General features: G+C 37.4%; 2 protein-coding genes across 2 annotated transcripts; both read right to left on the bottom strand.

Moving 5' to 3' along the window:
- Window positions 1-1,075: 1,075 nt before the first annotated feature.
- On the bottom strand, window positions 1,076-15,371 carry LOC576655 (glutamate receptor 4). Its single transcript, XM_030980871.1, has 16 exons — window positions 15,349-15,371; window positions 14,577-14,755; window positions 13,627-13,680; window positions 12,689-12,886; window positions 11,879-12,049; window positions 11,176-11,280; window positions 10,335-10,442; window positions 9,117-9,320; window positions 7,639-7,897; window positions 7,048-7,192; window positions 5,982-6,180; window positions 5,123-5,373; window positions 4,031-4,142; window positions 3,402-3,536; window positions 1,897-2,010; window positions 1,076-1,425 (listed from the first exon to the last, which is right to left on the bottom strand). The coding sequence occupies exons 2-16, from the start codon at window positions 14,697-14,699 to the stop codon at window positions 1,366-1,368; spliced, it is 2,238 nt and encodes a 745-aa protein (XP_030836731.1). The 5' UTR covers window positions 14,700-14,755; window positions 15,349-15,371; the 3' UTR covers window positions 1,076-1,365.
- Window positions 15,084-23,859, bottom strand: LOC115922105 (glutamate receptor 2-like). Its single transcript, XM_030980176.1, has 4 exons — window positions 23,766-23,859; window positions 19,565-19,711; window positions 15,349-15,606; window positions 15,084-15,109 (listed from the first exon to the last, which is right to left on the bottom strand). The coding sequence occupies exons 1-4, from the start codon at window positions 23,857-23,859 to the stop codon at window positions 15,084-15,086; spliced, it is 525 nt and encodes a 174-aa protein (XP_030836036.1).

The following is a 23,859-nucleotide window of genomic DNA, read 5'->3' as shown; positions in this document are numbered from 1 at the left end:
CAAATGAGAAGTCGATCTTCGGAACCAAGATGGCGATGACTAGAGCAGCGATAACTACACTGGCGGGAACATGCCCCTTTAAGTGAACTCTACTACTTCCCTAGTATGCATCAGCGTAAAACAATTTTAAATGAGTTTTTCACTTATCAACATCTTATATCCTTATTGTTAGCCTCTACAGACAAATAGTTACCTCCACTTGTGAATAAAATTTTCATTAGTTTCATCGCTATAAACATCAGCTTCCTAATGACCTTTACAACAAATTTCCACAGGCTTCTTAAAGGGGAAGTCCACCATGATTTTAATTTGGCTTTAAAGCTTATCTGCCGTAGTTTATAGGAGGGATTAGACTTCCCTGCAAGGTCACTGGACAGGTGGTTATCTCATCAACTCAGCTCTCAGTTAACATAAGAAAAAGAGGATCATGGGGGACCAATGGTCACCGATTAGTCATTGTTTGTTATATAGAGGGCGCAAGTAGCTACAAGTAGTGCAGTGGGCCTTTAATAGAAGCAGAACAAGTAGCTACATAATATAATAATAAGAGAGGGGAAATGGGAGAGGAGTTCGCAAGATACGTAACAGTGTTCCAAATTTGTGTTTCCCTGATGACAACTTCAAAAATGTATGACGATCCTATATTTAATCAGATATGGCTCAAACTTTCACTAATTTGTTTCTATCATTTTTCTGCTTTTTGATTAAAGAGAAAACTTCTATCATGGTCGACTTTCCCTTTAAACGTTTCAGACCATTCGAGCACCACGAGTGCAATGCGTCAGTTTGGAGCTAGAAAGACGTTAGAAAGTCATATACTTTGACGCAGAGATAACGCCCTTCTGTATCCAAACAGTTCCATTCGAAATCATATACAGAGGACACAATGCAATCATCCGCGGACATAACGTGCATAATATACTATCATGAATTACACAATATTTTGATTGTTATTACATTGTTGAATTTTGTCTCGGTCAATGCACTCGCACATGTAAATCGGAAGAGACCTACCCGTTTGTATTTGATATTCAATGCATCTTAGATTTTTTTTTATCATGAGCATAGAATAAGAAAGAGGAAACTATTAAAAGTACTGTACCTCTAAAACTATTTTACCTCCTTCATTTTGACCCCGGTATTCTAAATGTAGACCCAAACATTTTGCATTTTAATACTTTGCGAATGGCTTCTGGGGGGATTTTTGAAGAACTTTATGATAAAGTTTGCCCACATCACTAACCCTTTCAAATTGTTTCATGCTCGGCAAGTCTCGAAGATTGTTGAAGTAAAGACGAGTCTATATCTTTGTCGAGTGTAAGTGGACCACGTGCATTTCCCTTCAAATATATTCAGATGGATCTTTTAAACGGATGTCTGCCCTCTTCGGATAGCCGATGGTGATTCTCGGTCCTTTGACAATAACTGGAGAAAGAGATTGTGAGATGAGGTGTATATAAAACCCGTATATGATTGTAATGGTTACTTTTAATGAGTAAATGCATTAGATCAATGAGCTTGGCTTTATTTTTTCATATTAATAATTTTCTAAGATTTTTTCGGAATATATCAAATTTTACGGTTGTATACCTTAAAGAACTGCGAGTTGACGTAGCCCATATGATTATAACATGATATCCCTCCCATTATTCGTTAATTCAGTATGTGTATGTTTCAAGTAGACCCAACGGTAAGTTGAGAGTTCACAAAGTTGTGATATTGAGTGATTGTCCAAATCAATCATCAACATTCTAAATGATCTGTCTGAAAGAAAAAAACATAAAATGCAATTTACATTTCATTATCAAATCAAGGTTCACTTGTCTGTGGTTGCAATATTTCCTGACACAGACTCTTCGCTAAATGAATCATTTTAGTCAAAGTTATTGGACTTACCGCCTTCTCGCAGGCCATAGGGTTGACCTGTCTCATGATTGGATATGTTGGCATTCCTTTTTCCCCCGTCACAGACATACGAATCTTGGCTTTTAGAGCATTTGATAAAGAGATCTGAAATAAGAATATATATTTTGAGAGATTAAATGTATAATGTTCACAAACAAATGACTACAACAGAAAGTGAAAACATTTTTTCAATTTTGTTTAATCGTCTTTTAAAAAATGTTCATATCTTTTCTTTATTGACATGATACCCCAATTACCGTCACAGATATCCGTATCCTGGCTTTCAGATTATTTGATTAAGATATCTGAAAACGAAAATAATGTAGGAAAGTTGAAAGACTGAAGTGCTATTTCTATCCCACCGCAATTAAAATGTATTCGACAAATAAAGCCCTTCTATAAAGTGTTGGGAGCCCCGAATTTGCCAAAAATTTGATGGCAAAATTGTCACTTAAATTGTATCATAACGTAGAAAGAGATTGTTATTCAAGACACACTTAAATATAAAGATTTCGCCCCTAAAAATGTATTTGAAGACGAATATTGATAAAAGAATAGATAATTTTAGTTTTCTGTTGTATAAAGCACAAAACCTAAATTGTGTATTATTTTATCAATTTCCGACTTCATACACATTTGGTTTGAAAATCCTTGCAGAAATGTGTTTTAAATGGCATCCTCTTTCAAATTATAATACAATTTAAGTGAAATTTTGCCATCAAATTTTAGGGGCTCCCAACAATTCAGTTGGGCTTTAAGCTGAAGGTTAAAACGTGATTGCGGTCTCGAGTACCATTGTTATCCCACAGCAATTTTGTTTTAACAAGCAATCAGAGATTACGTGTTGGTATTGGGCCCTTGGGAATGACATCAATCAGAGTTGCATTTATATTGGGTGAGAGATGCAAGAGACATCATTTCTGTCCTTTCAAGGGGTCAATAATAATAATAGTGAGAATAATAATATGTCTTATTTACCCAGGGTAGCCTCAACACTCATCAGTATTAATACTCTTCTCCCTTAAGGCCCTGCGATCATATTATTACCCGGTTTTTAAAGGGACTCGGAAACATTGCCTCATGTTCGGTCTGAAACAAAATCCTGGATTTAGCTCATGCTGCAATCATAATTACTAACCTTTAGGTCAGTCAGGAATCCCATGACTTTTACAAGCCGATCGCCTTTCTAATTATCAAGATATTTATGATTGGAAATCGAAATTTCATTTTTCGTTTTCCTAACGGTTTTTATAACACTACAGTTCACTGGATAAAATTAATATGGTAAACCGGTCACCCAAAGATTTTTACTTTTTTGAGGCACTTCATGATCATTTTGCAGCGCAGGGGACAGAGAAAAAGGAAATGTTGAAAGGCACAAAACAGAGAAAAAGTACCCAAAGGAACCAAACTTGTAACATAACAGTTAAAATCACTGAAAAAAACAACTTTTAGTTTATTTGATTTTTTTTATTGAATCAGCAACTAAATCTCACCTTCTCCTTATTAGATTGAGCCCGGGTACGCCAGTAGAACTCGGTGAGAGCCACGCCCATCGCCACGCCCATTCCTACCACCAATATGTAGAATATACCGGCGACATTGCTGAGACTCAGAGCACTGGCTTGGTCCTACATTGAACGGAGAAGGGGAAATGGAACCTGTTAGCAGCTGTTAAAAAGCATTCAAGAAAAATGACTTGAAAATATTGCAAGAAATCGATTGTTCGGGCTTTTAGTTTCGTGGCCAAATCTTATAGTAAGCCAAGATGGAGGGGAGAGAAATCTGAAATTATCTTTTAAATCTTTAAATCTGTATATGTTCCATTGGGTTCAAATGCAATTTCGATTATAAACACAATTTTAAAAACGATCGTAATTATCAAACAGTAATTTGTTATTCACTTATGATCGAGAACGATCTGAAAGATAAGATGAACCTCTTAAATTGATTTTTTAATTATTATTTTTTCTTATTTTAGGGCTTGGGGAATTTTGTCAGTTCATACCAAAACACAAATCTATTATTGATTTTTTTTTTTAAATACATGCGATGAGTGCAAATCATCTGTAACATCACATTTAGGGTAGATGAGAAAAAAAAATTGTGAATTTGAAAATCTTACCATAGATTCCGACTGAGGCTCACACTCTCCCTTGTCATACCACCATTTCTTCTTCAGGTTATCAAGGACGCCATCTTCGCCAAGTTGCAGTATAGCCAGTGTCAATTCATCTCTGTAAAAAATGAGGCAATGCTAATTCAATTTTAAGCGAAGCTTCTATGGATACACACAAATTATAGCGTTAAGATTTGGATCACTTGCTGATGAAGGGGGGGGGGGGTCAACAACCGGCCTGCTACTCTCAAAGTTTCAAACCTACTTTGCATATCCTACATGTAAGTACACACAGATAAAATAAAGGCCTTTCCCATGTTCGACCCAAAAGGGCACCCGAAGATGTTTTGCTTGTTTGTTTTGTTTTGTATTATGTTGTTCTTCCTTCTTTTTCTCGTTTTTGTTGTTGTTTGTATTTTTTTTTTTTTTGTTGCTTGTTTGCTTGCTTGTCAAATAGTTTTTTCTGAATTTTCCCCATCCCCTTTCCACAAGATACTTGATCCATCCCTCCGTCGTGTACATGTAGTAGTCGGATCAGGTGTAATATCTGGAGGAGCAACTCCCTTTCCTAAATTTGATTATATCTAAGGGCGACTCCGTAACCGTATCTCTTTGAGTGTGCTTCCTTTTCAAGGTTCTTTTTAATTTTGTTCTGAGGGCATATGAAAATGTTTTTTCTCGCTTACTAGATATTTTCCGGAACTGTGCCCCCACCTTCCCCCATCCCGTCCCCGATACACACCGTTGATCCATGCACCCTTGAGTAGTTAGGGTGGATCAGGGGCCCGTTTCATAAAACTTGTTATCAATAACAAATGCTAAATTTCTATGACAAATTTGCTCTCAGCAAATCAGATTCCATGATTTCAGTAATTACAACAGTAGCTTGTAACTGTTATTGATATCAAGTTTTATGAAACATGGTCCAGGGACCCGTTTCACAAAGCCTTTTTTTCAATGACAAATGACAAAAATCAGTGATAAATCTGCTGATAACCAATCACAAGCAAGGATTTCAGTAGCTTATAACAAACACTGTCATTTTTCACGGACGACAAGTTCTGTGAACGCCCCCCCCCCTAACCCAAGTCAGCTTACCTCAACAACGTGAGATCTCGGGCGACCCCGATGCCGTAGCTCTTCGAGTCGAGATTCGATCCCACCTTCATGGTATCACATGGTTTCTGCTGGTTCGAGTATTCGTTCATCGTCGACTCCAGCAGGAAGGCGTACTTGCCGTTGGCATGGCGGACGCGCTCGATGCCCTGCGCGGACGAATTGGTGATCGGCGACGGCTGGGCCGAGCTCATCGACTTCCACATCGTCATATAAAGCGGGATCTTCGATGACTATCTCGCACCATGCGTGATCAAGAAAAGAAGAATGAAGGGGAAATACTTTTTTTTATTTAAAGATGTTTTTTTTATCTGGAGATTGCTGTTTAACACTACATAACGGGATTATTGTAATGGATTCCGAAACGAAGAAGGGTATTGATACTGTGGAGACAGTGAAATGAATAAAAAAAAAATTGCTTTCCCACATTGGCCTTTCATGCCTGATTAATTTATCACTTGATCAGCAAAAATGGTCAGTACCTACTTTGGTCAGGTCGAAAAGGGTTATTTTTTCATTTCAAACATCACAATACTTGTAAGTTACTACAGGTGTTTGCACACGCTGGAAGTTTCATGAGTTATGCAAAACCAGTTTTTGGTACCATTTGACATCCAACTTCAGCATAATCAGAATAACATGAAAGAGGCTGTTTTGGGGTTTGGAGGAAAGTATTATACTCACGATTTACAATCTTACAACCTGCTTTCAAGTAAATACAGATATATAATTTGATCTCATTTAAAATGTGATGAAGTGCTTAATATACAATGGTGTTATCCTGATTTCGTATCTAAATAAAGATTTATTTCAACAACAAAAACAACAAAATTATACTCACGGAAAAGAACACCTCGGTGGCCCCACCTCCTTGAATACCGTACGAGATGTCTTTACGTTTGACGAGATCTTCGGCCGAGTTGATCGGGGTGGACATTCTCTCGACCGTCAGGAAAGCAGCTAGGTTAGCTGTGTAGGATGATATGATGATGAGGGTGAAGAACCACCACACCCCACCGACGATTCGGCCTGAGAGACATCTAAGGATCGAAGAAATAAAGAATAGAGAGATAGGAGAATCAGAGATTAAAATGATAAGCCTGGACTAAATTCTAAAAAATATGTAGAAAATAATTATATGGACAAAGGAAAAAACTAAATCGAGTGTGACTGTCGACAAAAAAAGGAATACCAGGTCCTAATTCAGATCATTTGCAGAACTTCCTTCGTTGAAAAGACGCTAACATTAAGGAAAGATATGAAAGATAAAAACAGAGATGGACAACTATGTGTGGACAGACAAGACGTCAAGTTCCAGGACTAAGAGGGAAGAAGGTGGCCCCATGTAGTTGACATGACGGCAACGGGTGACTCAATAATTAGTGGAACATTTTTTGGCTCAGCAAAGCAGTAAATTTGCTATGTAAATGCACATTTGATGATGAAATACACTGCCTCCCCCTCCCCCTCCTGTTATTGACCCTTAATGGCGAAAACAACGTTGCATTATGCTTATTATAATAAGTTCAAAACCTGTGGGGTGTTTCACAAAGACTAAGATCGACTTTAAGTTGGACTTTACTATGGCAAGCCGTTCATGCCACTGTTTGCTCTCACCATTTACTGGCATATGTTTCTTAAGAGACGTACAAAGCATGGCCACACATCTACATAATTTACATTTTTGATAATGTATTGTTGAAGGAAAAATATTGTCTACAGATAATAATGGTGAGAGCAAACAGTGGCATGAATAACCTGCCATAGTTAAGTCCAACTTAAAGTCGATCTTAGTCTTTGTGAAACACTCCCCTGATCTATTACCACCTATCAGCAAAATGTCACAAATTATTAATTCATCTTTTGCAACAGAATAATATAGAGAATTCTCCGCCACGATTCTGTACCTTGGAGACACTTCACAGCCCTGCTGCATGAGGGCACCCATCGAGAACCAGAGGCTGTTCTGAATCCCGAAGTTGTTCGCTTTCTTGTCTCTCGGTTCCACACGATCAATCTCACCTTCCGTAGAGGGCGCACTAGATAAAGTTCCTGCAGAAAAATAGAAACGGTGTCAATTCTGTGATTTTTTTTTTAATACGAAGAGTAAATTTTCCAAGAGATGCTATGAATCCAAATACCTTACAGCACAACAAAGATGAGGATATATTACCTATGCAAATCAAGTTTCTCATGCATCCACACTATCAAAAAAAGGCACATCTAGAGTGTCTTAATTAAAAAGACGGAAATTCCATGAGCATTGCTAACAGCTAAATGCATATTGACGAATTCTTTTCAGCCGATACAATATGACTCGATTATAGGCGAAAAATCGCCATGCTATGTGCGAGATCAGAACGTATAATTATTTCAGTCATCTTTTTTTGCATTTTCGATTAGTATGTTTCGTATTTCCGACATATCCAGGCTGTATAAAGATGCCTTCGGGTACAGGGAAGCTAGTGAATAAGCTAAGAAGTGTCACCCGTCCTTACCCTGTTCTACGGTGTACCATTCATCCGGACTGAACCGACTGACCAGGAACAGCACCACGCTGACTCCAAGGTAGGCGAAGATGATGGACAGCCATATCTCGTACGACAGAGGATGCATGAAGGAGAAGACGCTGGGTCGGGTGTTCTGAGGTTTCTTGATCATGATGCTGACCCCAAGACTCATGTAGGGCTTGGTGAAGTCGATGACGCGCTCGCGTTCGGAGTTGATCGTCAGCGGGGCGACGGCGATGTCGGCCTCCTAGATGGATGTTGATTGTAGGGGAAAGAGGACAAAATAATGACAGAGCTGTAAGTCTTAAATAATAATTGTCCTTGCTTATATAGCGCCTAACACTGTCTTTATCAGAAGTCTCTAAGCGCTCTACAATAATGCAGCATAATTACCCTGGCTTTAGCAGTGCAGCTGTTACGCGCGCTGCGTTTCAAGGAATAAATTCCTACCAGGTACCCATTTACTTCACCTGGGTGGAGTGTGGCAAATGTAGATCAATGTCTTGCCAAAGGACATTAGTGCGGCGGCGGGACTCAAACTGCACTATTTGAAGCGGGACTGCACTACTTGTAGCTACTTATGCCCTCGATATAGCAAACAATCCCTAAGCGGTACCCGTTGGTCCTCCATGATCCCCTTTTCTTATGTTAATTGAGAGCTGATTTGATGAGATAACCACCTGTCATTGACTAGCAGGGAGGTATAATCCCTCCTGGCCAACCTAGTGCAGACGGGCTTTAAATACTAAACTTTGCAGTAACATGTTCCTTTTCATTATAGCTATCATCTTCATCAGGGTAACACCAGTCGATGAAGTCTTCCAAAATACCTCATGAACTTTGGTAACGTGAACGCTTGGTGGGAGAGTTGTGGTCTCCTTACCGATTTGTCAGTGCCATTTAACACGTTTGATAAAATATGAATTCACCGATCGAGTCCCCCGGACAAGACCCAATGCAGTATTAAAGTCCCTGTCGTTGCCTACATATACAACCATATCAAGCATATTTTCTTACCAATACGTTTATTAAATAACAACTTTCCAAGTTCTTGTAATTAGCACATAATGTAGTGAAGAAAGAGCGTCATGCATTGGCTTGATCCTGCGATCATGGTCATTCACCGCTTTGCCTTACGGTGCACATTACATAGCCAAGGATCAAATGAATAATTTGATGTGGTGGTGGTGGTTATTTTACCTGACTGCTAATAAAGAATAAATGCTTGTAAGTAAGCAACCAGACGGCCAACGGCTCTAGGTCCTCTTCGAGGGACCTGGTAATGAGGATTAATACCTTACCAAAGGGCAATAGCGCATCGACTTGGTTTCGAACCCGGGTAACCGGATTACGAGACCACTGTTCTACCGACTGAGCTATCGCACCTCCCTTACCTTTGAACTGTTATTTTCGGCACCTTATCATATCAACACGGTAACAGATATTTTTTGTAGAACCCGACTTACCTTATTAATCAACTCACTGACCATGCCGTCCCAAGTCCCGTTCTCATTGGCCGAGCCGTACGCGCTGTCGTTCCTCACTCGGATGACGAACCTGAATGGATGATGGTCATTGATAGCCTTCAGGAGGTCCATACAGTACCCCTCGTACATGCCGTTTCCAGGGGTTCGATCCTTCTCATTCTTCAGCATCATGAACGGTCGCTCCTGTGTCAAGGTCAAGAGTGAAGTAGCTCTTTGATCAGCCCAGAATCACCAAGATATTATTCTAGCAATCTCTCCAAAGCACACCCCCCCCCCCCTGGTCCAACTTGCTGCAAGCCGAAGATTCCATGATCTCGACGAGAACGACGAAAACCGTACGAATTTGAGAGTAGTCCAGATTCGGTCCGTTTGTATGATACTTTTTATTATTCAATAATCTAAACGTCCTTCTCACTTACACGCATACTACACAGATCGCGCGACCCACGAAAATACACCCGTCAAAAAGAATGACAGTCAAGGACTGTCGCGGGTTATTTTCTCGGCTGATTTGGCGCTCAACACTTAAACAGTCTAGGCAGTGAACTACAGGTTGGGTGGCTTAATTAAAAATCAAATCGGCCAGATTCTGGAATGCTCTTGAACTTAGGAGCCCTCAGCCAATATATTGATATTTAGGCCTTTGAGAGAAATTGTGATTGACCTACATCTACCCGTTCGTGACAGGATGGAGACGTTGGGTTCTTATAGGTAATATTATCAAGATCCAAAAGACTTTCTAGATATCGTGTTCGGAATATGTAATACGTTATTATAATTATTCGCACATTTAATAAGCAGTGGTCAAGGCCACTGATTTTTGTCAAGTCTCTGCGATCATGTTTATTTAACCTTTTGGCACATTCGCAAAATAGTTGAGATATTTTGCTACGAACGTATGGAAAAGGATCAAAAGTTTGGGAAATAATTATCTTCTGCTGAGAGATTGAAGAGCGTTAACGAAAAACTGTTACGATTTACAAAACAACGCCGAACTTGCTCTCGGCAGAGGATTTATTCTTCAAACATGGAAAATTTAATCCATTTTGGTCCTCTTGATAGATAACTCATCTGGTTATGGTCTATGATCTTGAACAAAGTATTATCAAACCGAAGCGATACAAAATTAAATACAGCCTGCATAGTACTCTGACTTAATATTCGTACAATATGCATTCGTGGAAAGAATCAACTCACGAAAAGCGATGTAATGATGAAAGTCTTGTTGATGTCCTGTAAGAAGTTTTGTTTATCTTCTCCTTTGATAGTAAGACGAGGGTTCGCATTCGGAAGCCAGGTTCCGACCTAAGGAATGGAATACACAATGATTGTAAAGATCAATATTTTATATTAAAACTTCCTGTTAAATGATCATCTACATGCAGTAGTGAGGTGCACTACAAAGATGAACAAATAATGAAGACAAAACTACATTTATTTTTAATTGTTCCATAGTTTTATATCAATGTCATGACTTGTATTTCTCTCCTCGTGTCTTATCATTTTTCTAAAAGTCTATGTTCGTAATAATATTGATAATGCTACTAGACTGAGATGGTAATTAAAAAGTATGAATGTACTACTACTATTACTACTACTACTACTACTACTACTACTACTACTACTACTACTACTGCTGCTGCTGCTGCTGCTGCTGCTGCTGCTGCTGCTGCTGCTGCTACTACTACTACTATACTACTACTACTACTACTACTACTACTACTACTACTACTACTACTACTACTACTACTACTAATACTATAACTATTACTTCTACTCCTACTTCTTCTTCTTCTTATCTTATGTGTATGTAGGTCCAATAAATGTGCTGCATATTTTAATGCTCCTCCCACCTATTATAATAATGTTCACAGACTTTCAAATGAAACTCTTACAAAACAAATACAACTAATGTCCTGTTTCCTCTTTTGTCTACATTAACATATAGGTTTAGTTTTTCCTTTGTCTCTGCATACCATGTTCTATACACACAAATATAGAAAAAGCATGCGGAAAATAAAAAAATATTGTTACATACCTCTTGCAATCCTGAAGGTTTAAGTCCCAGAACTCGGAGTGTGTAATTTGCTCTTTCTCCGTTCTCGTCAAACTCAATGTTTCCTGTCGCACTCTTGAGCGACAACTAGATTTTGTGTGTTAATTGAAGAAAAAAACGAAATGTGAAATACATCATACATGCATGGCATTTACAGAAGACAATTCGAGAGAAATATAAAGTTTATCTGTGCTCGTTAAAAGACATACATTCAACCCCATTCCCCCTCTCCCATAATACATCTTTAAAAAAATATTAACAAATAAAACTCTATGGAATAAAAAAATTCATGAATGAAGTCGTTTCATTAAATGAATAAATTGTAGCTACAGATGAGATCTGGTAAATGCGATTGTATTGTGAAAGAAACTGTTCGGAAATAACTGGAAAATGTTGATTATGAAGCACATACTGTAAGTAGTCATCCAAACTAACATTCACATAATCGGGAAGCTATACATTTTTTGTTTGGTCTTTACTAGAACTCGTCCTTATCTTAAAATCGTTATTTCTCTCTTCCCTCCTGGGGCCAGTTTCATTAAACTTTTTATCTATAACAAATGCTAAATTTTTATGACAAAATTTGTTCTCAGCCAATCACATGCCATGATTTCAGTAGCTTATAACAGTAGTTTGTAACTTGTTAAATTGATATCAAGTTTGATGAAACGGGGCCCTGGTTTACCATTTTGATATACTCCAACACGTCTTTGTCCTGCGGTATCTTTTTGAAGCCCGGGTTCGAGCATGATCTCGCTCCCCTGACCGTTAGGATTGGTAGTCGTTTGTTCTTCTTCAGCATGCTGATCGTTTCCCAGAAGACACGGGTGACGTCGTACGTCAAAGCCGACATCGTCTACCGTATCGAGAGAGGAAAAAGAATCAGGGTAATGTATGAAATTACGTATGATACAAACAAATCAACAAGGGTAGCCTGTGACATACTGTACCAGATAATAAAATGAACAATAATGATAATAATGTGTTCAATGCAAATCTGAAATGACTTATAATTTATGTTTCCTCCTTCTTTTTCGTTATTTTACTGTTTTTGTAAACTTGATTTTATGTGAATTATGTACCAAAATTATGGTAATGTTGTATATTTTGTGAGGATTATTTTTAATAAACCATTTTTGTTTTTTTCATTTTTACTGTATTACATTACAAATATTTCGATTTTCAACTGAAAAAAATGACATTATAACTTAAATTCCAGAAACAAATAAATGAATGAATGAATAAATGAATGAATGAATTAATTAATTAATGAATAATTGAATAAATGAATGAATGAATGAATGAATGCATGCATAAATGAACGAATGAATGAATGAATGCATGCATGCATGAATGGATGGATCAATAAATGAACGAATGAATGAACGAATGAATGCATGAATAAATTAATGAATGAATGAATAATTGAATGAATGAATGCATGAATGAACGAATGAATGAATGAATAAAAGAAAGAAAATAAAGGATGTATTACCTTCAGCTTCGGGTAGCCCATAGCGGAGTTATCCTGTGAGGGGTCAAAAGTGGTATTGCCTTGCCTGAGGTAGGCCTGTCGTTTGTACCACATCAGCTCCAGGTTCTTGTAGTAGGGGTCGGTCTTGTTGACGAGCTGGAATCCAGTGACGTTCAATCCTCCGAAAAGAAAGTTATCCATGTTGACGTCAGCCAGATCCTGAACCCAGAGAAGCCAAGAGAGAGAGAGAGAGAGAGAGAGAGAGAGAGAGAGAGAGAGAGAGGAGAATGAGGAGAAGGCAGGGACGATGAGGAGAGGGAGACGGGATAAGTAAAAAGAAGAGATAGGGAAGGAATGGATGATCATAAAAAGGGGAAGAGAAAGAGAGAGAGAGAGAGAAGAGTGGTTTAGAGAAAAACAGGGGTATTTGGAAAGACGAGGATGGAGAGAAAAAAGAGAAAAGGAAACAAAGAAATAAAAAAGAAGAAATGAAGGGTGGATATATAGTGTGGGTGTTTAGAAGGAGAGGGAATGAGAAAGGTAGAGAGAGAGAGAGAGAGAGAGAGAGAGAGAGAGAGAGACGGGAAAGAGAGATATGGGAGAGGAAATCGTTACTTCGCTGCTTTCATATATTTTTTGTATCCTACGTGATTCTTCCGAGTGTAAAGTGAATACTTTCCGTAAGCGGCGTTTCCGTTTTATATTTTCCTTTTTAGGGGCTAATGCTATTTTCAGAATTACTCATTGATGTTATGATGGGGTTATGAATTATTTCCCCTGAACCCAAAAAAAGATAAACCATGACAGAAATCTGCTTTGTGAGCAAAGGTGTTTTTAACATCAGTACTGCACTCGCCATTCGATTTATTCTACATATACCTTTATAAAGATCCGAAGCATTTTGTTTAATTGTCAATGCCTAATCCCCTTCGGGTTTTTGAAATGCTTGATATACTCACCAGGTCGAGAAAGATATAATGGAATGATGACGTAATCATGCCGAGCACATTTGCCTGGAAGTGAAAGAAAATAATAGAGATAACAACAACAAAAAGAGGGAAAATACAAAAGCAAAAAACATGGACCTGTTATCTTTTGGGCTCAGGAATGACCTGTATTTAGTTCACAACTAAATTATTTATACATTTACAGAGGTTTGTAATTATTATTAGGTATGTGTAAAGTTGATTTTGTCTCGATTTTTATATTAAAGCTAACATCTAAAAGTAGTCAACAAGTTCACCTTTCGTTCTTGAGTTACGAAAGAAAGAAAAGAAGAAGAACAACAAAAAAAGAATTTACAAGGGTATAGTTGTTTACTGTATATACACTTTACCATATACGAAGAACATTGAGCCATTTAATCACCTTGTATAATATTAGACTCGTGTATATCATTGTTATGTCGTATTTGTTTGTAATAAATTTACCGTAATCGTTTGTCATCGCTCTTTGTGAATTGCAAATTGACAAAATAGAAACGTCCAAAATAAATAAAAGGCATCTACAAAGACATGTCATAGGCCATCTTTTGGCAACATACCTATTTTAAAGAGAACAGCACATTTTTTATTTACTTAATCTTTTTTTTTTTAAAGAAATTTCATTGTGCTGATAAAGAGAGCAACTCGAACATTTTTCGTAATTTACATTATGTCTCATGAGAGATGCTCCCATAAAGCATCACTGACGATATACAAATAATATATGTGCTCTATTTGATCTAAAAGCCGTTTAGATAAAATAGTTTTTAGATCAAATAGTTCCAAAGTGAAACCCCCAAAAAACAGTTCTAAACCTATTTATACATTTATATTCTCTGAATGAAAGTAACATTTCGAACAACTGTTCCTGCTTTAAGGTCCACTTGTCAACAAATGGCCAGACTCTATATTGGTCAAGGAATAACCTGTTTAAGAACGAGGACTGTGTCGTTGGCTGACGTATCGAAGATGATACGATGACGACCCGAATCCCGAAAGCTCTTCAGAAGCCTTCGGGTCTCGACTTCGGATCCGACCCGCCGAACCATGATGTCGTACTTCCTTGGAGGAAACTTTAGTGAAAGTGTCTGGTATCTCTGTAAACCTGACAAAGAACAAACAAACAAACAAACAAATACAACCAAGTAAATAAGTGCAACACACATTTAAATGGTTGAAAGTAGGGCTATAATCGAAACCTTGTAAGAACAAGTTGCCATTGACGGCAAAGTTTTATGCAACGGGGCCTAGGTCTCACATGACGACCCACAAACGTTTGATAATATATTCAAGTGTCATGCAAACTTCTAAAAAGTTGCACGTTGCCACCCAAAAGCTTGTACGACATTTGACTGACATGCATGGTAGCAACCAGTGCAAGGTTCATTTAACAATACAAACATAACAGGTGGGTACTTGGGGGAAATCTTTGGTTAGAATACATTGGTGACAAGGACCTCTTGCATTAAAAAAGAAATACACAAGTTGATTTTCACCCAATCAGGAGAACATATCGGACTTTGGTTTATGATATATTTTTTGAATTCAATATATATATTTATTTATTAATTTTTGTATTGTTATTTTATTTTGTATTGTTTTTATTTATCTATTTGTTCATTTCTACGTTTCGAGTTGCATTTAATTTTTTTTCTCGCAAAAGTGCTCTGGTCATTTCATATGAACTGAAAGGCATACCTTCAGCTGAACTGTAGACGTAAGCAAACTTTTCCCACTTGAAGTACTTGACACAGTCCTCTACGGGTGGGACCAGAGACGGCATCATGGACACCAGGTAGTCACTGGGACCGATGGTCAGTCCCATGTCCGACTTGGACTGGCTGACCGTCACGTAGGGGATGAGGAAATAGTTGGCGTAGGACTGGAAGGTCGGAAGGCAGACCTGTTTGGAATGACCTCCGGTGATGAGGGTGTTCTGGGCGTAGAGTGTGCAGACTAGGGATGGGATGGGATTAAAAGAAAAGAAATTAAGATTTGCGATGATCGATCACCTTCATGATAAACCTTAAGTTGACATTGCTCTAATCATTACTACTATCACGGCAATGTAGCATAGTCCCGGTCACACCGTTAGACCGACTCCACACCGACCCGTAATCGTCTGGTTCTTGCCCATTGGAGGCAATGTAACATTATGCTCGGTCAGGTGTCGGTCTCGTTGGTGTGACTACGGTATTACTTTACTACTACTACTAATACTACTACTACTAATACTACTACTATTACTACTACTACTACTACTACCACTACTACCACTACTACTTCTGCTACTACTACTACTACTACTACTACTACTACTACTACTACTACTACTACTACTACTACAATTATTTCTACTACTTATACTTATACTACTAATGCGACGACGACAACGACAACTACTATAGTATGATAAAGGCATTTGGTGAACAAGGCGGGGAGGAGGGAGAGTGTGCGAGATAAAGAGAGAAATAAACAATCAAGTTGATCCAATTTTAATTAATTGGGAATTCAAACGGCTCCAGAAAATCGTTCAAAACTGTAAATTCAGTGATTCTAATAAAATGTCTAAAAGTTCATTGCTTTATCATACTTGTTGTTATTTGATTTGTATGAAAGAAGTTTTTACAAAAATGATTGGTTCCAACAGATCAAGGAATACATTTTTATTCCATGATATCAATTCATTAATCAGCAATGGAACCCACACTTCTATGTTCATATCATTATCCAATGCAATCCATGTCTCAAACACTTCATCCTTGACTCTTCAGCGAAGACAGAATACACGTCATCACTATCATCCTACCCATGTGACCAACTGTCTTTCTATCCTCTTTAGTTATCTCTTATGCGCATGATTTATAGAAACCGTCACATTAAATTCGTCCCTTGGGGCGCTACAGTTCGGGGGTGTTATTAGATGATTTATAGTGAGGCACTCGCATCTTGTTCATTTGTTTTTCATTTAATTGTTCTACCTGGGGAGAGCGATGGTTGCGCGCCTCGTCGAATGACCAAAGTTGCGCCAACAACCACCCCTGACCTTTCTCAGGCTGTGTTGAGAAAACACAATGTCTTCCCAATATACATTAATTATTGTATTTTGACGTCATTTGCCCCTATAGAGCTTGAAGTTCATGGCTGTGTATTTTTTTTGTAATTCCAAACAGCCCCTTTTCTCTGTAAATCTAATAGTAAAAGCCCGATACGTGTAAAATTAATCGAAATTGTATAGAAATATTGAACTTAATCTCTATTTCACTATTGATTGTATTGCGGAATACACGAGTAGGCCTATAATTGAAAGGTTTATACATATAATCACAGAAAATACGTATATTTTTGGTTCGGCATCGTGGGTACATTTTGCGACTAGGGAAATGGTAGAAGACTTGCTTTGAAAACAATGTAAATGTCGAATATGAGATGATGGAAAAAATGGTAGAACAAGAAAATCATGAAGAAAAAAAAATAGAGGATGATTAGGGTAAATTTGATGTAGTATGGGTTTTTCTTTTTATTTTTCCATAAATGTACTTCTCCTTTCTATCATAACATACACGTCATACAAATGGATGATTAGTATTTAGTAAATACCCTCGCTTGCAGAATAAATTATTCTGATTGAAACATGCCATGGTAATCTTAAAGTTCATTATCCAAAGCAGGCCAGACGGGAACAAATCTATAATTTCTTTCTCTCGCTCGGCACCCTAAATAACCTCTAAATGCACGCGCAATGATAAATAAACAGAGCGAGATGAACCTGGCTCCAACACCCTTATGGCGTCACAATATCCTGAAATTACCACCCTTTAAAAATCATGACTTTTTCACATCTCAATCGCTCTTCGGCAGGGTGGTTGTTTTTATCGTTCGATGATCTGATGATGGTGATGATGATGATGATAATGGCGGCAGCGTATTATGGTTGTGGATCGCATTATCCATTTTTTTTTCTTTCTTACAAACGGGGTGCTCCGGATGGCGGGTCGGGTCGGGTAGCAAGGGAAATCAATATGGCCGAGATGAGGTATGGCGGTTATCAAATATTCACGAGATGTATCAAAGATTCATGCTCAGATTTGCATCTCCTCACTATGCCGAGGGACTCGGGGTGCATCTATCACATGGTTTGAAGACGATGGATAGGAAGAGAGGTTGTGATATACATAAGAGAGAGAGAGAGAGAGAGAGAGAGAGAGAGAGAGGGGGTGAGACATATAATATTAACACAGATAAACAAAGAGAGAGAGATAGAGAGACAGTTTTAAAGAAAAGAGAGTGAAAGAGAGAATAAGAGTGACAGAGACAGAGACATAGAGACAGAAAGAGAGAGTGAGAGAGACAGACAGTCAGGGAGAGAGACATACAGAGATAGAGAGAGAGAGAGAGGAGGAGGGGGAGGGGAGAAAAGATGACGATGAGGGAAAAAAAGGAGAGAAGGGAGTAGATGTGACATCATAAGACTCACTTTGTAAGAAGTAAGTAATTTCTTTAAAAGTCAAGAAAGGGGAAGGAGGTTTTGAAAAATATAGGGTAAGGTAAAGAAAATAAGTTGTAAGAAAGAGAATTGAGGTGATACGTATAGAGAGAACGGTAGAAATTTTAACAATTAAGTGGAAAATAAAAGATGAGATTTGAAGGAAAAAAAACCAAAATATGTGAAGATGGAAAGAGGAAGGACGAGCAAAAAGGGAAAAGGAAGAACGAGAGAAAAGAGAAAGAAAGAGAGTAAGAGTAGGAGAGAGAGGGAGAAAAAGAAAGAGAGAAAAAATGAGAGAAAAGAAGAGAGAGAAAGAGAGGTAGAGAGAAAGAGGGAGGGAAGAGATAGGAAATGTTAGGTGACAAAAAGGAGGGTTTGGATAAGTGAGAGAGAGGTACACAAAGGCTGGAGGAAAGTGTGTGTGTACATTTATTTGTGTATAAAAATACAACAGAGAGAGAGAGAGAGAGAGAGAGAGAGAGAAAGAGAGAGAAAGAGGGAGAGAGAGAAGAGAGAGAGATCAGAGAGAGAGAGATCAGAGAAAGAACATCTTCCAATGTTTGTTTTCGCTTTATCAATGTGCCTCTTTTTGCTCATCATGTTCCAAGCCTCTTATATGCGATTGATGTTGGCATCTATTTCTGGTGTAGTCTGCTCATTTTGCATCCAAAAATTTCTTGACTTAAAGGCATCGTTTAACAATGTTAAATCTGAGATGCACGGCCCTACGTGTTATCAGTGTCGGTTTATTATTGAAGCCCTACAAAAATTGCGCTTCAAAATGATCAAAAAAGTAAAAAGATTTGAGTGACCGGTTTTACCATACTTATTTTTTTCAATAGAATGTAGTGTTAAGAAAACCATTTGGAAAACGCAAAATTTGATTTTGATTTTCAATCATAAATATCTTGATAATCAGACAGGCGATCGGCTTGTAAAAGTCATTGCATCACTAGCTAAGTCTAGGATTTTGTTTCAGAATCTGAGACAATGTTACCCAATCCCTTTAACTGTTTGCAATCATTCAATGAACGATATACCCAATCCCAGTTTACCGCTTCGAGTTTGAAACTGGAACCCCGATATTAAGAGTACTAACTGGCGTAAGTGCATGGGAGACGCTTGAGAGCGGCAACCCTTCATATTGTTCACCCCCCCCCCTCCCCCACAAAAAATAACAAAAACAAAAATTAAAACAAAAAATCAATCAATCAATCGATCTAAACAAAAATAACGAAAACAACATGGAAATACTAGAAAAGAAAAGAAATATAAAGAAGAAAGGAAACAATAGGAAACAAAGAGGACAGAAGGCAAACGAAATTATAATTTATCTATTCCTACCACTTGTTAACTTTAATATCATTTTTGATATAGGATATCATCCATTTAGAATGTAAAATGAAGGAATCTGATCATACTCACGCCTTCTCGTGACATTGAAGGTATCCTCAAGGAGAGCCGGGTACACATAAGCCATGAACTGGAACGCACTCGTCTTGTTCTTCTGGGTGTTATGAGAGATTATTCCGCGCTCAAAGCCAAAGTCACGGATTCTGTCGAAGACACCACCTTCAATAAATATGATGAGAGAATATAATAGTAATATTGACTGCTATGAGAGACATAGTTGTTTTTATACGCTCAAGGGGAGGTTACATGCATGATCGTGCTATCGCCCCGCGAGGCGTGCCGAGGGGTGATAGCACAATCATGTATTTAAACCTCCCCGAGGGCCTATAAAAACAACTATGCCTCGAATATTAAAGCAGTCATTATAACTTTTATATACCGAAAAGGGTCATAGAATACATGTGCGACTTAATTCCAATCATGGTAATCAAGCTTGTTTACACTATCGAGACCTAGTCTTAATTATAATAGGGTGTCTGATCGCGCACCACTCGTATCGTATGGAGTTTGTGTGCTAAAATCCTTCCCATTGAGATTAATTGCACGCATATACGTAAAATGCCAAAACCGGTCATTTGTCTTTTGAAAAGTGCCCTAGGGCTTTTTCAAAAGACTATTGGCCGGTTTTGGCATTTTATGGGAATAGCTAAAATCACGACTGCATTTTCGACCAATCAAATTGGCTGGATTTTTAAGGTGAGGCACAAAATCATAATTTTTAATATTTTGTTAGTATTGTTACCGATGATAATAGGACAATGCCCATGATAAAGATGTCATCATAGTAACACAGATTCCCAGGTTCATCCTGGTAAAGGCGCAACGTGTCGATCCACATAATCTGCAGGACACAATTTGTATTATTGTCATTATCATAATTATTCTTCATTTTTTTTATTTGTATTGTTGTTGTTGTTGTTGTTATCATCATCATCATCATCATCATACTTATAATCATCTATATTATAATTGTCATCATCATCCTCTACATCATTAATAAATGTCATCATCATCTTCATCATCATCCTTATCATAATCATCATCATCATCATCATCATCACCATCATCATCATTGTCATTATCATCCTCATCATCATCATCTTTTTTTTATAGTTATAACTGATGTTGTCATAAGCCGGGTTTGTTCGCAAAAGTAGTTTATTGTTTATCCTAAAAGGTTATATTGACATGTGACTATGTGATTATAAAAGTGATTACTGAGATTATTAAGAAATATAACCATTCCACAAACAATCTTCATTTAAGAATAACTGTGACTTGATAAACAGTGGCGAAGCCGCTACTTAGATGTCTTTGTTATTCTTCTTTTTTCTGCAGACATGAATTTTCCTTTTAAAAACCATACAGTTTACTATGTGAGTGTTTCAGCATGTTTTTTTTTGTCTGTACAATTTGTACCATTTTCTCCCTGTTTGGTGAAAACACACAGGTATATATTTCAACAACTTTTTCGCGCATCACCGTTGGAATCATAAAAGCTAGCATGCTGAGCACGAAATACATTGGATTTATGACGATGGGCAATACATACAAACCTCGTAACCTAATTGGGCGCATAAAGCACACATGAATAGTACATTTACGGAATGAGTATGTAGCTATGGAAATATAGATCGACACACAAATGAACTAAATGTACGTTAACACCAGGGCTAGTCTATTGTAATTGTATAACAAGTGGTAATTTTATACAATAAGTGTACTGGTACAGATAGTAAAACAATATATCGTAAGTTACAAATTGATCGTAACAAATAGAACTATGTAGATAAAAAAAGCAATTGATTGTAAGGTGATCTTCTGATATTCTATTCGAATTTAGAAGACGGAAAATGGTTGGAGGAACTCAGTTTGTTTATTTTAGAAACTTGATCATAGTACGGTATGAACAAGCCATAACTGCCTGATTGTGTTTTTATGTGATGAGAATGAATAATTTAAATAATTCAAATGAATATTCTTTTATGTTACTTTAATATTACGTAACCATATTGTCAATATAAAAGAGTATAGGAATTGCGGTAGGGATGTTTGTTGTTGAAAGTATTTGCGATTGAGTGCATCTCTCTTTGAAGAAAGAAATGTATAAACTAAGCATAAACCACCATGGTGCTGCAATGCTTTTCCGTGTACACGGCATGACAGCTTGAGATTTTTTGTTTGATATATAATGAAGAATAATTGTCAAAGTTCCTATTAATCATTTTGGATAATGTGGGGCACGTATAAAAGCTAAGTCATACAATGTGGCATATAATACAGGACGCAGGTGCACAATAAAATAGATATGGTAAATCTAGTTCAACCGCTATATTAGTGTCAAAAGTTTACGGCACATCGGATATTTTCAAGGAATAAAAACAAATTATACCAGTGTGACTGTTGATCTATTTTCTAAATTACTACATTAATGATTATTTTTTATGAACAATAGGTAAAAGCCTAAGTTGTTGTTTTTATAAGGAATGGAGAAATCATGACTAAAACCGAGAAAATTTTGAGATTTTCTAACCAATTTTGGGAAATTTGATAAAGACCTACTCAAGTAAACAAGTTTTAGATCATGATGAATCTAAATGTAATATTACTACTCGAGAGGGGGGGGGGGGGGGGGGGGTTGATTCTTGGGCTGGGCATAACAAAAAAAAAACATCTTTTGTTCTCGTCAAATATTGTCAGACATTAAATACAACGTTTAGTGGTAATCATCATGACTATGCAATTAAATTGTAAAATAAATGTGTCAGTGTTAGAATATGGTTTAACTACGAAATAATAATGTATATCGCTATAAACTGTTTGAAAAAAGAAATCGGGAACGGCCTAATTCTAATTACCTCAAAGCACCGTACACAAAAATGTGTACATGGTACTACACGAACACCGGTGGCATGAACGTTCGTTTGAACACTATAGTTAAATATCTCTTGTCGTTATTACCCATATGAGGAAACTTGGATGGCCATCTCTTTCAGTTGACATCTCTACAAGCATTACCAAAAATATAAAGCTCACAACTCATGTTTAACTTTCCCATAACACAACTTTCATTTTATTATCATTGTCATTAATCATGCAAATAGTTTAAAGGGTCACTCTAACCCAACTAACATAGCCTTTTAAAACATGAATACACCTCTACTTATTAATATTCCAGCTTCTGATTTTTTCAGAAAATCTCTGTGTTGACCAAAAAATGATAATAACCATCCATTTTCACAGTTTTCACGCTTGCTGGGCTACGCCCCACGAAAAAAGGGTAATACGGTCACGTGGCCCTGATGACGCATTTGACGTCATTGCGGGCATGTCCGATTTGTCTTACAACTAAGTATCTTACAATATCATTGTAATTCATAAATAAAACGTACTGGAATAATCAAGTGCATATTATGTTTCGAATAAATGTCTTTTTTTCTCCAATTTATAACATAGTTTGCCTTTGTAAAGATGCCTAAATCACCCTCCTATTCACCGGAGAGGGTCCTGCAGTTCCGAAACTTTTTTTTCTTTTTCTGAGCGTTCTGATTCGTCATTTGTAATGCTAGATTCCAGAATTATTAATGACTTTTAAGGAAAATCATTGTCATGTTTGGAATCTCCGTCAAAAATTCGTCTACATGTCTCTCTCCCCCCCCCCCCCCCCCATTTTTTTAAAACCCGATTTGGTAAGAGTGGCCCCTTTAACGGCCTCCCCCTACCCCTTACTTGTGATTTCCAATAACATAAATCATTGGGCAATGCATTATCAAATTAACTCACATATCGTAAAATCTATGCTATGACTTTCCTTCAAATGTAAGCCTAACACTTACGAACTACCACGAATTTACTTAATACTGTTTTTAACGATTTTTACAAGGCATCTTTATTTTTAATTTTTAAATCAATTGCACATCTTTTTACAAGTTCCTAAATTTTACTACTGAACTTTGTGTGAAAGAAACGTGGCAAGCGCAGTCACACAAAGAAAGCAGCATTTACACTCACTCTCACTAGTTCAAGAATATTGTCCATGATATCCACGGAGAGTCGCCATTTTGATTGTAGGGGCCTTCTAAATTTGATGGTTGTTCCTACTGTAGTTTGTGCAAAGTAATGAAGTAAATAAAATAAACAATCTACATCTCATCACTGCTCAATAAATAATGCATTCAATCAACTATTTATTTTTATTAGAATGGATACTTACCAACAATGATGGTTGACGAACCGTTAGAATAAGTAGTCCACATTAGGATGGTCGCGCAGACGATCACCAAAGCTTGGAACATTTTTCCCGCCAT

This window comes from Strongylocentrotus purpuratus, unplaced genomic scaffold (assembly GCF_000002235.5).
Source record: "Strongylocentrotus purpuratus isolate Spur 01 unplaced genomic scaffold, Spur_5.0 spur5_scaffold_11, whole genome shotgun sequence".
Taxonomy (NCBI): Eukaryota; Metazoa; Echinodermata; class Echinoidea; order Camarodonta; family Strongylocentrotidae; genus Strongylocentrotus; species Strongylocentrotus purpuratus.
The sequence above is the reverse complement of the archived record's forward strand: the minus strand, read 5'-3'. Positions and strand labels throughout refer to the sequence as shown.